Raw genomic sequence first — 19,551 nt, forward strand, 5'->3', positions numbered from 1 at the left:
CTTGCTATTAAAGCAGAGAGTACTACATTACATGATAAGCATGTATGGTGTCTTGCTAAATTACTTCTGCCACTGAAGGTGGATGGACGCTATGTTTTCACCTGTTTTTCTGTCTATCTGTCTGTCTGTCTGTCTATTTTTATTGTATTTGTTGTATTGTATTTATTGCATCTGTTGGGAGCCTGGGTTGGCTTAGCGGTTATGGTGCCGGCTTGGGATCCCAGGATCCTGGGTTCGAATCCCGGTCGATCGCTGAATTAACGCCAGGGGGGTTGACTCAGCCTGTCATCCTTCGGAGGTCGGCAAATTGAGTACCAGTTCACTGGTAATTCCCTGTGTGTCGCAAGAGGCGACTAACATGGTTGGCGGCAGGAAGGGCATGCGGCCATAAAACATTGCTTCAAAAAAAAAAGGGGACCACGGTGCCTGAAAAAGGCCAACCCCCGCCCTGCGGGGAAAAAATGGCCTCTAAAGGTGATTCTTGTCTGTCTGTTTGTGAACAGTATATCTCAAAAAGTTATGGACAGATTCAGACGAAACTTGGTGGGTTGGGTGTGCGACAAGGACGACTTGATTAGATTTTGGTGAAGATCCGGATCCAGATACTAGAATGTTTTAAAAGTGATTCTTCACCATTGAGCGATAGGGCCATCCTGGCGGACAACAGATTGAGACAAATACAATGGTTGTCATATTTGGGTAGCTTTGTCACTGTATCAGTCTCTGTGACAATGGAGTCTCTGCACTGTATCAGTTCAATACACCCTCATCTATCATTTCATTTAGACTTAATTTCCCCCCTCAGTGAGCAAAGCAAGAACAATAATGATTCTGGCGACAAAGTCGCCAGAGGCATAAAAAGCAGAGTTTAACTACAAAACTCAAATTTAGTGGTTGTTCACCATGACAGAATAATATTTTGTCTTTTTCCACATCGTCATCTTTTGAGTTCTTCATTTACCTGCAGGTGTTGTGTGTGTATTGCTGTGGAGTATAAATACATCCTTGTTCGGCAGAACTGTCTCTTCATACATCTGTATTTCCTTGCATTTAAAGTGGTGATGTGACAGGTTCTGATGTTTTTTTGTTTTTTTAACAGATGGTTGATTTTCTGTGCTTACAGGTCTACCTGTGAATGTGAAGGTTGAACCTGATTCCGTGGATTATTCAACTGCAAAAGACAGTTGTTTGGAAAAGGCCAGCAATCCTGAGCAACCAGACCTGATGGGTCGAATGGCCTCCTCCTGCATGGACGTTCCTTGTAAGGGAACACCTTGTATTGTTACAGATCTGTTATTGGGGGTAAAATGGGGGATATATTTGAATAGTTATTTCATAGTACATGGTAGCCTCTAGCGTAAATGTAGTGTAATTCCCATAAGTGATAAAGCATGTCGAACACGTGTTCATGAAAGCCTGCTTGGAGTTTGCAAAAAAAGCACCTAAAGGACTCTCAGACTGTGAGAAACAAGATTCTGTGGGCTTTCATGTGTCTTTCACTGAGGAGAGGCTTCCGTGTAGCCACTCTGCCATAAAGCCCAGATCGGTGGAGTGTTGCAGTGATGGTTGTCCTTCTGGAAGTTCCTCCCATCTCCACACAGGATCTCTGGAGCTCAGCCAGAGTGACCTTCGGGTTCTTGGTCACCTCTCTTACCAAGGCCCTTCTCCCCCGATTGCTCAGTTTGGCCGGGCGGCCAGCTCTAGGAAGAGTCCTGGTTGTTCCAAACTTCTTCCATTTAAGAATTATGGAGGCCACTGTGCTCTTGGGAACCTTCAATGCAGCAGAAATTTTTTTGTAGGCTTCCCCAGATCTGTGCCTCAACACAATCCTGTCTCTGAGCTCTGCAGGCAGTTCCTTCGACCTCATGGCTTGGTTTTTGCTCTGATATGCATTGTCAGCTGTGAGACCTTATATAGACAGGTGTGTGCCTTCCCAAATCATGTCCAATCAATTGAATTTACTACCTACATGTAACTAAGTAGGGAACCCATTCGGCCAAATGTCCGTGTAAGCATTTGTGTGTCTCCATACAAGGGGTGGAGCTACGCTAATTAGGTAGGGCTTAAGAATAATCCCCAGTGTGTAATTGTCCTTGTGATTTTTTTCCCTTTGTTCTTATAACACTCACTCAGCTAGACATGCAATCGGCACATAATTACAACCACCATAATCGCCGACAGTAACCAGACATTACGACCCTGCCCAGCCGAACATTCTCGATGAATGGCCGTGAGGCGTCAAGAATGGCCGTGAGGTCATGCCCCGAATGAGGGTTGGTTGAGGAGCAATGGGGTTATTGAATCACGTGTGGTGATTGGAGCGAGCGTGACGTCAGAGGGAACCTTCGACAACGGAGGAAGAAAAAGCGAACGTCCCGCATTTTTCTTTCTCTCTCTGGTGCTGGCTGCGTGGCGGACGGTCGCATATTGCTCTCCCTCTGGCGGTTGCATTTTCCTGGCTCGTGTGTACTCGGGTGTGCTTGTGAAATAAAAGGCTGGGCAAGAGCGGTTCGGGATAGAGTTGGTATCACGAGGGGAGCTTTGTGGAGCGTGGAACCACTGGACGAGGATGACGGGTTGCCACCGCTTCATGGCTCGGGGTGCCGTGTGGCGATTCGCGCTACCTTGTACGCTCCCTCGCGGAGATTCGGGGACCATCCGCGCTTGTCCTCGGAGCAGGCTGAGTATCGGCCACCTCACCACACCATTCTCTTTTATTTTATTTCTCCCTGTATCTGTATATGAGTCCGTATGTAGGGTCCCTCATTTAGGAATTTTAGTTTACCATGCATTTGTTTTTATTGCCTGTATTATTTTCATTAAACCCATTATTTATTGCATTTCTTTGTCATGCCTGTCTTGTACGTTTATTTGTTCGTGGGTTCGGATAAACCCCTGTCACGTCGGTCCATGCAGGTAAGGACCTTGGTATCCCTCCCCCGCATGGGCCAAAGAGATAACACCGCAATATGTTGAGGTAAACGCCTCAGCGTTAAAGCTCGTTTTGGACCCTGAGCTCTTCACTACACGGTAGACGTGACAATATTTACCGTATAAGTGTTTACACATGGTAACACGTCTTGTTTTACTCGATTTTCTGAAAATTTTAACATCTATGAGAAGGAGCATAATTGTCTAACTTACAGGTAATATTTTAAGAAGGTCATGCAAACTGAAAATCGATGTTTTTTCAATGATTACCTCTGCCACAGAAGGTGGCGTCCAGGCGTTGTTGGGTATGAGTGGATAAGGTAGAGACAGGGTGTGAGGCATTGGGTATGCGACAATTGGAGGAAACCTGGAGGTGAGACGTTCGGCTTTGTCATGAGCAGAGTCTCCTGTTTTGCCATTTGATTTAAAGGAAGGGATGGAGGGGGAGCATACACAATGACAGATTTGACAAAGCATCACGAGGACTTTGATGAAGAAGACAGGTTCAAGAGTAATGTGGAAAGAATGTCGGGGAACATAATGAGGGGGCGGAGAGTGTATGTGGAGAAAGGGGGAGGGGGAGGGGGGGGGGGGAAGATGAGGAGGGTTACACTGGACGGAGGATGGGATGGGGGTATGCAGTGGGTTGGGAGGACATGGGTGCACAGGAAATGATGTGGGGGGAAGGGTGCAGGCTGCAGGGGCTACTGCCATGTAGGGGTTAACGTCCATGATACTGCACTTATTGAAAGACTGGTTTGTTTTCAGGGCACCATGGTCAGCAAGATGATGACTGACCTCACACCAATAACGGAGGGAAGGGTGATTAAAGACATGAAGAAAGAGACTGTATTAATGTGAATAGTTTTATTTATTTATATATATATATATATACAGACTTGGCATTTAATATGGAATATTTTTTTGTGGGGGTGAACTTATTTTTCAAGATGTCTTAGAACCAAAAGTTAATTGGAATGATGTTGAAATTATTCTAGATTTTGTTAATGTGACCTTTAAAAGAAACAAAAACCACATTTGACATTTCGAAGCAAATAAATTGATCCTTGAAGGTGATGTAAACTGATATCGAACTCAATTCACGGACAGTACTGTGTTAAACTTCTGTGCGTTTTCCAGAAGTATCTCTTTATTTTGCACATTAGCCAAATTTTTTTTTAACAAAAACAAAAGTTAAATTACGACTGGGATTACGGACAGTAAAATTACAGTTCAGTACTTCGTGTAACCCCCACGAGCATTCAGGAGAGCACGTACACGTCGAGGCATGCTGTTCACGAGATTTGCCAAGGTTTGGACAAGAATCGCTTGCCATGCAGTGACACCCTGCTGCAATTCACGCACAGAGGTCTTTCGGCTGCTGGTCCAAGTGGTCGATTTGACATGTTAATTGTGCCCACAAGTTCTCTATCGGATTCATATTCGGGGACATGGCAGGCCACTCCATATGCTCTACACCACGGTCAGCAAGAAAGTGTTGGATCATGCGAGCACGATGAGGCCGTGCATTGTCATCTTGGAACACAAAGTTTCCTTGAAAGGCTGCACGAGCAAATGGAAGCAATGTTTCTTCCAGAATGGCCCTGTACTTGAACTGGATCAGGTTTCCATTCAGAACAACCAGGTCAGTTTTGCCCCCTGCATGAAAAGCAGCCCAAACGGTCACCCCACCACCTCCAGCTTGGATTCTTGGCACTATACAATCTTTGTTGTAGGCTTCATGCACTTGTCTGCACACTCGGACACGGCCATCTTGACGATAGACCAGAAATCTAGACTCGTCACTGAAGATCACGTGATTCCAGTGTCCTGGCTGCCATTGACGGTGCTCTCTGGCCCACTGCAATCGGCGCTGGCAGTGTTGTCTGGTCAGGCGTGGCTTTCTCAGGGGACGCCTGGCATGATAGCCTGCTTGAACCAGTTGTTGGTCGACTAGCCTTCTGGATACAGACACATTTGTCAGTTGCTGCCACTCAGCCCCAAGCCGATTAGCTGACTTGGTACGGCCATTGCGGACTAACCGGTGCAGCTGGCGATCATCCCTCCTTGTGGTTCTGCGGGGATGTCCTGGCCTCGGTATTGGAGTAGGGACACCCCTCTGAGCATTTCGTTTCAGGATCTTTGACACCTGACCTTGAGTGATGCCATACTGCTGAGCAATAGCACGCTATTTCATGCCGGAATTTCGTAAAGCCACCACTCCATGACAAACAGCATTGTCGAGTTGACGGACCATCTCCAGAGGAAGCGGCCATAACTTTTGGAGATGTGCAGCAGTTGTTTTCCACTAATGCAGAACGCAACAACCCTTGTATACCCGACTGTGAAGCCAATCGTCAAATGTACTTGTCCGTACATTTTGTCACGCCACCTGTGATATAATCCTGTTGTTGACTTCTTGCTGCGACAGACAATCAGTGACATGGTTCTTTTAACAAATAAATCACCAAAGTGTAAAAGAAACTCACCAGATTGATATACTGAGTTAAGAAAGTAAACCCAACTCAAGAAAAAAAATATAATCCATATTAAATGCCAAGTCTGTATATATATATTGTATGCAAGATCGAGGCTCATGTAAGAGCGAGCACATGAAACACACATTAGCACATAAAGCACAAAAAACATAAACGGACACATAAAACAATAAAATGAGGGGGGAGACAAGATGGGGAGAGAGATAGAAGCACACAAGCACAACAGTAGAAAACAGGGACATTGGGAGATCTGTGGAAGGGAGAGGGCTTGTGGGGGGGGGGGGGGGGGAGAGGGGAGGAGGGAAGGGGTTCACGGTATAAAACCAATTGACATTACTAGGAATTTCAGGCATGAAGTCGGAGATTGAAAGATGTGGATTTGGGGTGTATTAAAGGGGGTAGAAAAGATCAAGGTTTTGGATGGAGGAAGATAAAAGATGGTGGTGGACAGCTGTTTTAAAGACCTGGAGGGAGGAGATGGATTGAAGAGAGTGTGGGAGTTTATTCCAGAGGCGAGAGAAAAGAGGAATGAAAGAGTGAAGGTGAGCACAGAGTCTTGATTTTTGCAGTTTCACCAGAAGAGGGTTGCTGGCAGTTCTTATGCATCCTGCAGGAATATTTCAGGGGGCACAGATAGAGCTGGGGGAGCAAGGCCAGAGAGGATTCGGTAGAAGACAGAAAGACCACCAACCTGCCTGTGGTGAGGGAGTGGAAGGCCCTCAGAGTCAGTCATCGCGGGAGATACCAATGATCCTGAAAGCTTTGTTTTCTACAGCGTGAAGCCGAGCTAGGTGTGCAGCAGGAGCACCAGCCCAGAGGAGAGAGCAGAAATCCATCAAGCTGCGGATGAAAGCTTTGTATGTGGTGAGGAGCTCAGAGGTGCTAAGGAAGGACTTCGCATGATGGAGGATGCCCAGTCGGTGGCTGGCTTTGGAGGCCAGCTTGGAAATGTGGTTTTCCCAACAAATATCATGGCTGATAGTGAGGCCCAAAGCTTGAGTGACAGAACTTATTCAAAAGGATTGTTGAGAAAGTAGATTGGAGGGCTTTCCAGATGGTCTTTTCGGAGAGACATAGTGAGAGTGTGAGATTTGTCATGATTGAAAGACTTGTTCCACTTGTTTGACCATTTTGTGATTTTGTCCAGGTCTGCAGAAAGTGAAGAGTCTGCTGCCTGCCAATCTAAGGGTTGAGATATGGAGCGGCAGAGAGTGGAGGCATTAGCAAAGAGATAGAGGGGATTTTCCAGAGTCAGAAAGATCATTCATGAATAACAAAAAAGCACTGGGCCCAGAGCACTGCATTGAGGAACTCCAGCCTGAACAGGAAGGGGAGACGAGAGAATTCCATTCAGGGCCACACGTTGACTGTGACCGGAGAGGAAGTCCGCAAGCCATGCGTGGAGATTGCCATGGATACCATAGGAGGAGAGTTTGGTGAGCAGAGCGGGGTGCCAGACCATATCGAAGGCACAATATATGTCAAGGGAGACAGCTCTGATTTCCTGTTTGGGGTTGAGGGCCTCCATCCATTGTTGAGACAGCAGAAGCAGCATGTCCAGAGTAGAGTGACGTGGTCTGAAACCAAATTGATGATCAGAGATCAAGCCATTGGAGAAGAGGAAAGATTTGATATCAGAAGCGATGATGGATTCCATGACCTTGCTGATGATTGGGAGCAGGCTGATTGGTCTGTTGCTGCAAGGATCTGTTTTGCACCTTTTTAATGTAAAGCGGTAATGTTGGCTGATTTCCAAGCAGATGATAGATGACCTTGAGCAAATGAAAGGGTGAAGAGAACAGAGAGAGGGTGAGGTAGAGCGGCAGAGCAGGATTTTCGGACCCATGGGCTGATGCCGTCTTGTCCAGAGTCGAGTTTGACAGCAAGTTCTCCACCTTGTCGGGAGTGAAGGACACAGAGTCCAGGAGCAGCTGCGTATGGCTTGGTAAGGTGGGTGCAGAGAGAGATGGGTTTGGGACACACGATTTTGAGGCAAACACAGAGTTGAGGCGTTCAGCTTTTTCACGTGTGGGGTCACCTTTTTAAGAATCACTTTTAAAATTATAGTAGCTGGATCCGAATCTTGTCATTTCGTCCTTGTCACATGCGCCACATCTCTGCCAAATTTTGTCCAAATCCGTCCACAACTTTTTGAGATATTTTGTTCACAAACAAACGGACAGACAGGAGTGAAAACATAACCTTTGGTGGCAGAGGTAATAAGAGGAAGCAGTATGGAAGAAAGACATTTGAAGAATATTATAGGGTGATGTAGCATCGTGTATTGTCATTTGGGCGATTAGAATTGACATTATGTGAGGGTGAAGGAAAAAGGGGAGATGAGAGGAAAGACAAGTGAGTTTTGAAACTGAAAGTGATGTTTTGAAACAGGCATGCGCTGAGAGCATGAGCACTGATTGACTTTTTTGATGTTTGTTTTTTTTTGTCGTTTTTCAGAAGAGAGGAGAAGACAATGAGGGATGGTAGGTAGGATGGGGGGGGGGGGGGGAGAGAGAATGAGGCTGGAAAGGATGAGTTTGATGGAAGGACGGGGAAAGAAAGAGATATGGAAGTCGTTCAAACGTGCCGAACACATGGCCAATACAACACACTGGATTGACACAAAACCATCAAATACGCCTAAAACGGGTGGGGAGGAGGGGAGGGAGGGGGGGGGGTAAGAGGGCTTTAAAATAGTTAAGGTATAAAGAGGGTGTTGGAATGATGGTGGAGATAGATATGGGAAGAGAAGACTATAGGAATGAACAACAAATGGGTGTAGTGGTGGAGGTTTCCACACATCCGCAGCCAAACACATGAGATTGAGAGACCCAAGTGGGCATCTAGTCGAGGAACTTTAGCTTATATTATATAAACAGAAATAAATAGGATAAAGCTGAAATTTTCAGGATAGCCTCAGTTTTTAATGGTTTATCACATATCTATTTAATGGTTTATCACATATCTATTTAATGGTTTGTCACATATCTATTTAATGGTTTATCATATATCTATTTAATGGTTTATCACATATCTATTTATTGGTTTATCACATATCTATTTAATGGTTTATCATATATCTATTTAATGATTTATCACATATCTATTTATTGGTTTATCACATATCTATTTAATGGTTTATCACATATCTATTTATTGGTTTATCACATATCTATTTAATGGTTTATCACAGATCTATTTAATGATTTATCACATATCTTTTTAATGGTTTATCACATATCTATTTAATGGTTTATCACATATCTATTTAATGGTTTATCACATATCTATTTAATGGTTTATCACATATCTATTTAATGGTTTATCACATCTTTTTAATGGTTTATCACATATCTATTTAATGGTTTATCACAGATCTATTTAATGATTTATCACATCTTTTTAATGGTTTATCACATATCTATTTAATGGTTTATCACATATCTATTTAATGGTTTATCACATATCTATTGAATGGTTTATCACATATCTATTTAATGGTTTATCACATATCTATTTCATGGTTTATCACATATCTATTTAATGGTTTATCACATATCTATTTAATGATTTATCAGATATGTATTTAATGGTTTATCACATATCTATTTCATGGTTTGTCGCATATCTATTTCATGGTTTGTCACATATCTAGTTGATGGTTTATCACATACAGTCACGTGAAAAAGTAAGTACACCCCATGTAAAGTTTTGACATTTTCAACATATTTCAACATACAGCTATTTGATCTTTATTTCAACCGACTTCAAATACCTAAAATTAGAATCAGGTGCACCAGCTCAGGTGCAAATGATTAGAACATCGTTAGAGAGGATCTTGGAGGAACCTGTCTTATTTGAACCTCAGACATTTAGCTTGGTTTGCTCTTTATTGTTGAAGTGTGTGGCGTCACCATGCCTAGATCAAAAGAGCTCTCTGAGGCCTTCAGAAAGAAGGTTATAGATGCCTACGAGTCTGGGAAGGGATTTAAAAAGATATCCAAACAATTTTAAATCAATCATTCGACTGTCCGGAAGATCATCTACAATTGGAGAAGATTCCAAACAACTGCCAACTTGTTCAGGCCAGGCCGCCCCAGCAAGTTCAGCCCGAGAGCAGACCGCAAGATGCTGAAAGAAGTCTCTAAGAACCCCAGAATGTCATCAAGGGACCTACAGGTAGCTCTTGCCACTATTGATGTCAAAGTGCACGACTCTACCATTAGAAAGAGGCTGCACAAATTTGATCCACATGGGAGGTGTGCCAGGAGGAAACCTTTGCTGTCCAGAAAGAACATCAGGGCAAGACTAACGTTTGCCAATGAACACCAATGCAAAGACAAGCACTTCCGGAACAATGTGCTCTGGACAGATGAGTCTAAGGTAGAGCTATTTGGCCACAGTACCAGAAGACATGTTTGGCGAAAACCAAAGACAGTATTTGACCACAAGAACCTGATACCAACTGTAAAGCATGGTGGTGGAAATATTATGGTTTGGGGCAGCTTTGCTGCATGAGGGCCTGGGCAGCTCACCATCATATAATCCACGATGAATTCTTCATTGTACCAGAGGGTGCTTGAGGATAATGTGAGGCCATCTGTCAGAAAGTTGGAGCTCAACCGAAGGTGGACCTTGCAACATGACAATGACCCTAAACATACCAATAAATCCACCAAGGAATGGCTGAAAAGAAAGAAATGGAGGGTTCTGGAATAGCCAAGTCAAAGCCCGGATCTATATCCCATCGAGATGTTGTGGGGGGGATTTGAAACGAGCTGTGCATGCAAGAAACCCCTCAAACATCGCACAGCTGAAAGAATTCTGCATGGAGGAGTGGGCAAAAATTTCTCCCAGTCGATGTCAGAGACTGGTAGACAGTTATAAGAAACGCCTACTTGAGGTTGTTTCTGCCAAAGGGGGAAATACCACCTATTAGAGCCAAGGGTGTACTTACTTTTTCCAAATGCCAAATTTGCATTTATGTTTATTTAAATTATACAATGGACTACAAAATGTAAATGTTTCATGATATTTGTTATATTATATCACCTTTATCTATCAATATTGTTGAAATGAAGATCAAATAGCTGTATGTTGAAATATGTTGAAAAAGTCAAAACTTTACATGGGGTGTACTTACTTTTTCACATGACTGTATCTAATGGTTTATCACAATTCTCCCTCTCGTTGTTATTGTGCTAATTTTGGTTCTCTTTTTGTAAAATTTTCACAATTTTTAAATTAGCCATTGCTTTAGTTATCTTAAACCTTTGAATCGTATAGTATATAGAATCATATAGTCGGAGCGAAAGGGGGACTATGGCTTTCCCCTCCGTCCGTGTGTCCGTCCGTGCGTGCGTGCATGCGTGCGTGCGTGCGTAAGCGAAGGACCGCATTCGAATTTAGTGTGTGGGTGCAACCCACGTCAAAATCCAAGATGGCTGCCGCCATGTATGTCTGATGCCATGTATGTCTGAACCTTGTAACCTGCATATCTTGAAAAATAAGCAAAGTACCAACTTCTAATCTGGTGTGTGGGTGTATCTAGGCATAAGGAAGAACGCTATTGAAAATTGGGTCGCCACGTCAAAATCCAAGATGGCCGCCGCCATGTATGTCTGAACCTTGTGAGATGAATATCTTGAAAAATAAGCAAAGTACCAACTTCTAATTTGGTGTGTGGGTGTATCTCGGCATAACGAAGAACGCTATTGAAAATTGGGTCGCCACGTCAAAATCCAAGTGGCCGCCACCATATATTTGTCTGAACCTTGTGAGCGAAATATCTTGAAAAATAAGCGAAGTACCAACTTCTAATCTGGTGTGTGGGTGTATCTAGGCACAAGCAAGAACGCTGTTTAAAATTGGGTCGCCACGTCAAAATCCAAGATGGCCGCCGCCATGTATATGTCTGATGCCATGTATGTCTGAACCTTGTAACCTGCATATCTTGAAAAATAAGCGAAGTACCAACTTCTAATCTGGTGTGTGGGTGTATCTGGGCATAAGGAAGAACACTATTGAAAATTGGGTCGCCACGTCGAAATCCAAGATGGCCACCGCCATGTATGTCTGAACCTTGTGAGATGAATATCTTGAAAGATAAGCGAAGTACCAACTTCTAATTTGGTGTGTGGGTGTATCTCGGCATAAGGAAGACCGCTATTGTAAAGTGGGTCGCCCCGTCAAAATCCAGGACGGCCGCCACCATATATATGTCTGAACCTTGTGAGCGAAATATCTTGAAAATTAAGCGAAGTACCTTCTGGTGTGTGGGTGCATCTTGGCATAAGGAAGAACGCTATTGAAAATTGGGTCGCCATGTCAAAATCCAAGATGGCCGTCTCCATGTTTGTCTGACCCTTGTGAGCGAAATATCATATCATAGCATGTTTTCTGCGTGTTCCACTTTGTCAACTCACATCACTTCCCCGACGGGGGACCTAGGCGTAACGCTTGTTTTCATTGTTTTCATTTTTGATGTTGATTTATATTGCCCTGTCCTTGCCGATAAAGACCGGTCTTGGACGGATTGCCGTTCTAGCTTAACACTCCGAGGCGTTCAGTCAACAATGGCGGAGTTAATACGCGCGGGGAGGGGGCCAAGCTCTTACCTGGACAGTCCCCACTGGACGTATTCAAACCTGCGATAATTAATTCAAACCAACACGGAATTGTATTGCAAAAATACCAGCTTTAATAAAATAATTGCCGGTAACAAAAGAATGCAGGGCAAGTAAAATTCCTAAATGGAGCGCCCCCACACAGACACGTTTACACACAAGGGGAAAGATAACTGGTGAAAATAATGCGTAATGAATCTGTACTCAGCTGCAAGCGACTTCTGAACCTCGTCAGGAATCATCCAGGCCCCGAGCACGCAATCAGGCCACGGCACAGGCACTGGCGGGAAGTAGGCCTTAGCACTCCCTCGTTCACTCAGCCGTGCTTGTCTTCGTCGTCCGCTTCTCCAGCACCCACGTCTCTCAGCGCACCCAGACGACGCCCAGCCAGCACTAACGAGTCAGTGAAAGGACAATGCGGCCGTTCAGCCGATTGTCCGGACCAAGAAGAAAGAATGCACGAGCCGCGACCGTCTGCAGGAACTCGGCACACCACTGGCGACAACCGTGACTGTTCGCTATCAAAGTCCCAACTCAAGACAGATGTCGATTGTTTGTATTGAAAGTCCAGCGCAAGAGATATTTGCCTTCCACAAACACCAGGACCGGAGAGACAAGAGGATGCACAACCGCACGCTATCTATGTCCCACACAAGAGAGAAAATGTTGGGAACCCAACTCTTTTGTACTCAAGGCTCTGACGTCATACGACGATGACCGTGCATGCCCAACAATCCAATAGTTCCATCGTATCAGTCCTTGCTCGAATCAATCCCGGACCAATCACTGCTTTTCGGGGCGTGGCCTTATGGCCCTGCCTGCTTGATGTGATGTGGCGGCTGGCAGGGCCAGCGGTTTTGTTCAACGTCTTGTTCCAGTTGCTTTATTTAATGTTATTAATGCACCATTGCTTGGCTTGTGTGTGTGTGCTGCATTGTCATAAAGAACAGAGGGGAAATATCAGAGGCAATTACATACAGGGGATTTACCATTAATCCCTCACTAATTAACATAACCCCACCCCTCATCATGGGAACAAAGATACACTCTTACATGACATACGGCCTGACTTATGTACATCAAGATGGCTAGATGACATTCGGAGCATGGTACCTATACAATTCTACCTGGCTCTAAGGTAATCCATTGCCTACCCCCCACAAACATAACAATATCTTTGTAGTTTTTATTATTTATCCCTTATAAACCAAATATTTTTAGTGTTCGGACTTCTTGTGTGGTGTTTGTCAATACAAATGAAATTATTATCATTATAATTATTATATACCTGCTTGCCATTCTACAACGTACATTCCCCCTTAAATTATTTATTTATGTGTATATACTGTTGCGAATATGGAATTTGGCCTCCATATCCGCTTGTAAATATTCCCCTATTTCCCCAATACTCCCCAACTATCCCCAATCCCCCATTCCCTAGTCCCATTGTCTGTAAACAACAATCAGTAGAGCCGACCTTCCCCTTTTTCCCCCATTAAATGTCGTGCCCAGGTCCACCGCATCTCACGTAGACAACTTTCGGACATCTTGCTAGTTATTCTTAGTCTATGTCAGTTAAGGACTCCTTTCCATTAATTCTGACTCTTCGTTGCACCAGAATGTGATTATATGGCACCAGTAGTGAGTTTAGGACCTTTCCCATACCTCCTTCCATCTTCTTCCCCAAACAACAACTACAACTACAACTACAACAACAATTACAACAACAACGACGCTGCGCGGGGGGAGTGTGCGTCATCACACCGGCTCGGTTAGCCGCCATTGACAATGCGCGCCGGACCATGCGCTCCACGGGGTTACCACGAAGGGGCTCCTTGTCAGTCCCCCGTCGAGGGCGGAGCCGGTAACCCCCCCCGCACGCACCCAATGAGAGGCGACGTGCCGATTCCATCTGGGGCGGAGCTAACGAGCCGAGGGCGTGTCACTCCCCGCCGGAGATACGAAGCGACTCACCGGATGTGAGGTCAGATGCGCCCCCAGCCTGGAGAGAGAAGTTGCCACGTACGAGCGCTGAATACCTCCCCGCATCTCTGGACCGGACCGAGTCGATTCTGACCTTTGAGCCCAGGTGCACCTGGAGCCATCGATCCTGCCTTTCCTAGCCATCAATCCCCGTGTGAGTCAGCCTTTTGTCCCGTTTATCTGTCTGTTGGGGTTAATATAAGATTGTGTCTAAGTGCTTGTCTTTCTATGCTGTACCTCTCGTCCTTGTAATCTAACCTTCCGTAACAATATAACCTCCTCCGGAGGTCTTGAGAACTGAACCCTGGTGTCGTGTCATTTGAATCCCAGCTGTGTGTCTTTTCCTTCATTGACCTAGCGTAGCGCGATTAGTCAACGTTCGGGTATAATCGGGTAACTTGTGCAGACGTGGTCATACCAAACCGCTCGGTAAATAACATCTAAGCCACGTCTGTAACAATTGGTGTCGAGGAGTGGAATTCGAACCCGGGACTAAATTTATTAGGCCCAAATTTGTAACAATTAGAATCGATTCGGAGCGCGTTTCCCGCGCGAAATTATAACGGCGAAATTTGATTTTGTTATACGGAAATAAAAACCCGAATTTTGAAAGTCGCGCTATGGCAGACCAAGACAGCTGGGGTCCGGTAGGGGAGAGTGAGGCAGGGTCGGTCCAGGACCAAATTGAGGGACAAGAGGAGAGCGAAGCAGTGAGGGTAGCAGATTCGCAAAATAACGTCGTCACGCACGAGGTAACGGGCGCGCGAAATGGCGCCTCGCACATAGCTACGGCGGCCGCACCCGCTGCACAAGTGGGAGGGATGGCCCAAATGCAGGCCCTCATGGAGCAATTTATGGCGCAAATGCAGGCGTCCCTCAACCTGCAGAAGGACGATATGAGGGCTAATTGTGAGCAAATGAGGGCTGATAGAAAGCGATTGGGTGAGCGATTGAGTGAGCGATTGGAGGGCCAAATGGGGGCAATGAGGGACGAAGCGAGGGCTCGGAGTGAGCAATTGGGGGTAATGGGAAACCAATTGGGGGTAATGAGGGACGAAGCGAGGGGTACCGGTGAGGGATTAGACAAGAAATTTGGGAAGTTAGACAATAATTTTGAGGAATTAGACAAGAAATTTGGGAAGTTAGACAATAATTTTGAGGAATTAGACAAGAAATTTGGGAAGTTAGACAATAATTTTGAGGGGCTAGACAACGGGATAAAAGAGGTGAAAAATGGGTTAATGGGGGTAGAAAACAGAATGGCCGCTCAAGAGAATCAAATGGAAGGGATGCAAAAGGGGTTAGAGGGGTTAGAAAACACCATGGAAGGCAAATTGAGGGACATGAGGGACCAAGCGGAAAGGGAAGTTAACCAAATGGGGCAGCAGATAGAGGGGGTCAGAATGGGGGTAGAAACCAAACTGGATGCTCACAGGGAGGAAATGGAGCAGATGAGGGTGGCATCTGGGCAGGAGATGCAAGTGATGGGAGAGCAGATCAGAAGAGGAGTGAGTGAGGAGGTCGGAGGAGTGCGCGAGGAGGTGAGGCACTGTAGGGAGCACATGGAGAAGGAGGTGAGAAAGGGGACTGTAAAGTTACAAGGGGGCATAGAGGACCTGACGCAGGAGGTGGAGCAGCTGACGGTGGGACAGACGGAGTTAGTGGAGCAGGTTCAAAGGAACACAGCGGTATTAGGAGGTTTAAAAGCGACACAAAACGACATAAAAAACGACTTAAAAGCGACAAAGAGGGAATGCCAGATGGTACGTGAGGGACTGACAGCGAGGTTGGACGAGGTGGTAGAGGTAATGGAGACGAAGGACCGGCAGGTGAGGACGCACCTGGAAACGGTCAAGGTAGCCTTAGAGGATGAGCTGGAGGAGACGTACCGGGGAATGAAAGAGGTGAAGCAGAAACTAGAAGAAGTGGAAGAAGAGATGAGCGAAATTAAGAAGCGACGGAGAGGGGATAAGAAAGAGATAAAAGAGGAGATAAAAGAATTGGTCCAAAGTCTGTGTTCGGATCGTGATGATGTGCTCATTAACCGGATGAGGGATTCGCAGGTGATGGAGGAGAAGCGAAGAGAAAGAGGACCCGGTGTAAGTGGTGACCAATATGGTCGTGCGTATGATGCGCCAGGGGATTTAATAAGCTTGGGGGTCGAGATGGACCCGGGTGTTCGTGAGAGGCCGTTGGTGAAGTGTGCGACAGGTCTGGTGTGCGAAAAAGGAGGTGAGCGAGGAAGTCCGACTCTGGGGTGTGTGAGGAAAAAGTGCGTGCCAAGGAGTAGTGAGGGTGCTGGCGAGAGTGAGTCGGTCGTAGCGCGTGTGCGAGGGAGCACATGGAAGCGCGGTGTGGTAAGTGTTACAGAGGGTGTGACGGGAGAGTGTGCGCGAGAAAGGTGTGCGCGAGAAAGGTGTGTGACGGACGGGTGCATGGGGAAAGAGTGCGCTGTCAAAGGCAAGGAAGAATGCACACCTGTGGTGAGTGTTACAGAGGGTGTAACGGGAGAGTGTGCGCGAGAAAGGTGTGAGACGGACAGGTGCCTGAGGAAAGAGTGCGCTGTCAAGAGTAAGGGTGAGTGCGCTGTCAAGAGTGGAGGTGAGAGTAGTACGAGTGACAAGGAGCGTGAGTTGGTTGTGACAGGTGAGCGAGGATGTACACCTGGGATGGAAGGATGCACACCTGGAATGGTAGGATGCACACCTGGAATGGTAGAGCGTGAGTGGGAATGCACGCTGGAGTTGGTGGTGAGGCACGTGGTTGGGTGTGCGAATGAGAGCACACCTGTGATTGTCACAGAGGAGGTGACCGAGGAGGGGGCGCGAAGAGGTGTGTTGGTGAGGTGTGCGGGTGACGAATGTGTGCCAAGGTGTTCGGTGGTCAGGTGTGTGACCAAGGCTGTGAGTGGAATGAGAGTACCGAGGTGTGTAAGGAAAGGTACGAGGAGCATGGAGACGGGTGGATGTGTGAGCAAGGAACGGGCTGCGGGGTGTAAGCATGCAGGTGAAGCATCGACGTTACACGGGTTAGAGGTTAGAGCGACTTTTAGCCGAAGCGGGCCCTCGGTGCGTGCTGGGCCTCGCTTTGAACGGCCGCGTCCGTGCTCCACTAGGTGGAGCGGGCAGCTGGATAGGAAGGGTCGTCATGGCGACCACGTTTTGTGGAGACGTGCCGGCAGGTCGAGATCGGGACATTGGATGGCTCCACGCCGAGGTGGTGCGTGGGATCTCGGCCCGGGTAAGCCCCCGTCCCTGCCCCGAATGCCGGACGCATCCAGCCGCCGGCACAAAACAACCAGCATTCATTGCTCGGCTTTACGAAGCCGGGCTTTGGACAGGAATTGGCGCACCGAGAGGCATTAGTAAGTAGACGGGTTATGAGGATAGTGTTTTGGCCCCAAAATTAGAGAAAAACAGAATTTGATGATTGGCAAGGGATTGGCAGATGATGGGCAGTGATTGGCAAAATTTTTGATTTATTGAAATTTGATGTGCAAAATTGGTAGGAGCGATAGGCCCGGTGGGTAAGGGTGGCATCCCTGCCACCCTTCCCATGGTGGGGGCAAAGGAGCAATAGCTTATGGGGTTGATGGCAGTGGAAACTAGCCCGGGTGGGTTAGGTTATTAGTAGGGATCTAGAAGAGATTGACATTAGGTAACGTTAAGTTTAGTTAGTGACTGATACCTGTAGTGGGGACGCAGGTAGATTAGTGTGGATGATAATGACGTGGGAGCGCAATAGTTTAAAGGGACGACTGGGAAGCGCAAGTTTCAGAAGGGCGTAGTTAGCTGAGATGATGCTGTGTGTGTGAGGATGGAACAGGTGTGATTGCACAGGTGTGCAACTGGACAGGTGTGATTGCACAGGTGTGCAACTGGACAGGTGTGTGGAGCAGTGTGTGAGTAATGAGTGTTGTGGATCAGTGCAAATGCGCTTGGGGAGAGAAGGGTGCAGGTGGCACCAGGTGTGAGAGCACAGGTGTGCAGGTACAGGTGTGTGGAGAGAGTTGGAGTAAGTGGTACGGAGTGGTGTGCATGGTGCGAAGGGGTGGATGGGGGAAGAGTGGACCCCTTTCACGAGTACCCGGGGCGGGTAGTGTAAGTGTTAGGTAGAGGGTATAGGTAAATTGTGGTTGGAAATTGGCATTTGTGGTGCGGTTGCAGAATGTTGCTGTGGATGGGTGCATTAGTGTCGTGGAAATGGCTGGGCGTGTAGCCTGTTAGTGTGTGTAGTTGGTTTGAACACTCCACCATTGTGAGGATGTCGGCCAGGTGAGGCCGCAGGTGGGCTCTGGGAGCCGGTAGTTGTGAGTGGGTGCCTGAGGATCCCGGGTGTGGATCGGGCAGCCCCGTGCCAGAGAGGGCACCGAGTGGGGAGAGTGCCAGAGGGCCTTCCCCAGGTAGTTAGGTTAGGGTAAGGAGCAGGTAAGCTCGGAGGCAACTGCAGTGGTGGGGTTGTGCAGGTGGGTAGACCCACTGGGAGAGGTACACGCCACAGCCCAGAAATTGTGCGAGGGCACCGGGAGATGAATCGGGGGAGTGAGACCCCAAATTGAAAAGCACCACAGTTTGGCCAATGGGAATTGGTTTTTAGAACCCATAGTGTAAGAGGGCCAATGGTTTGGCCGGAGAAAGACCCCGGGTAGTGTAAAGTTGTTAAAGTCATTTAGGAAATAGTTAGGATTGATGAACCTGTCGCACCATACGCAGCCACTTACCTGTGGTGATGATGATGACTCCACACCTGTGTTTTCTTTGTTCTGTTGCAGGAAGTAAGGACTGCTGTTGGATTTGTGAGACGCATCACGACGTGGATGAGACATTGGGGTGATTCCATCTCTCCCTCCTTAGGAGGGACTGATGATGAATTGGTGATGGCAAATTATGATGTTGAGTTGGAGATGGCAAATTTTGATGAGAGTTGAAAATGGCAAATTTGATTGGTTAGGAGGGAGAGAAGACGAATTTGGTTTATGGGAGGAACGGGGAAGACAGTAGGGATGTTTGTTGATTGGTAAAGTAGATGTTTATGGGTAGTGTTGTGTTTTGTGGATACAGTAAGGGGTAAGGGAGGGGCCATGTAGGTTACCTGGTGGGGGGGGGGGGGGGGGAGCGTACGGTAGGAACGTACCTGTCTCACCTGGTTCCCATGTGCCCCCAGTGTGCATTACCTTGCATTGCGTGCACTTTTGCGCCCTTACCACCTTACTCACTTGTCTGCTTCTTTTGTCTCCCACCTCCGAGGATCTGGCTTTGGGGTAGAGAGAGAGGAGAGAGAGGTGCTGGCTTCGCAGTTGTGGGCCTGCACTTTCGCTGCTTGCTGCTTGGATCGATACACCATATGGACCGCAATGTTTGTGGCCACCCACAATGGACCGCAGTTCTTTTGCGGCCAAGCACCACCCGTGGATGGACCTATGGGTCAACGTGGCACCTATGCCATACAGGTGAACCACTTATAGTTGGCCCCCTGACGGCCACAATAAAGAAATGGACGCGGTTGGCGCCTTT

At 46.8% G+C, this 19,551-nt stretch overlaps 1 protein-coding gene across 5 annotated transcripts in view; it reads left to right on the top strand.

The window, feature by feature from the left end:
- LOC137439575 (uncharacterized) overlaps positions 1 to 19,551 on the top strand; it is a 47,993-nt gene that overhangs the window by 23,195 nt on the left and 5,247 nt on the right. For all 5 annotated transcript variants that reach the window (XM_078768198.1, XM_078768199.1, XM_078768196.1 and 2 more), the window contains exon 5: positions 1,124 to 1,261. In XM_078768198.1, the coding sequence (XP_078624324.1) occupies positions 1,124 to 1,261 (138 nt within the window). The remainder of the gene's footprint in view (positions 1 to 1,123; positions 1,262 to 19,551) is intronic.

The sequence above is a fragment of the Myxine glutinosa genome, chromosome 14, assembly GCF_964187855.1.
Source record: "Myxine glutinosa chromosome 14, kmMyxGlut1.1, whole genome shotgun sequence".
NCBI classification, from domain to species: domain Eukaryota; kingdom Metazoa; phylum Chordata; class Myxini; order Myxiniformes; family Myxinidae; genus Myxine; species Myxine glutinosa.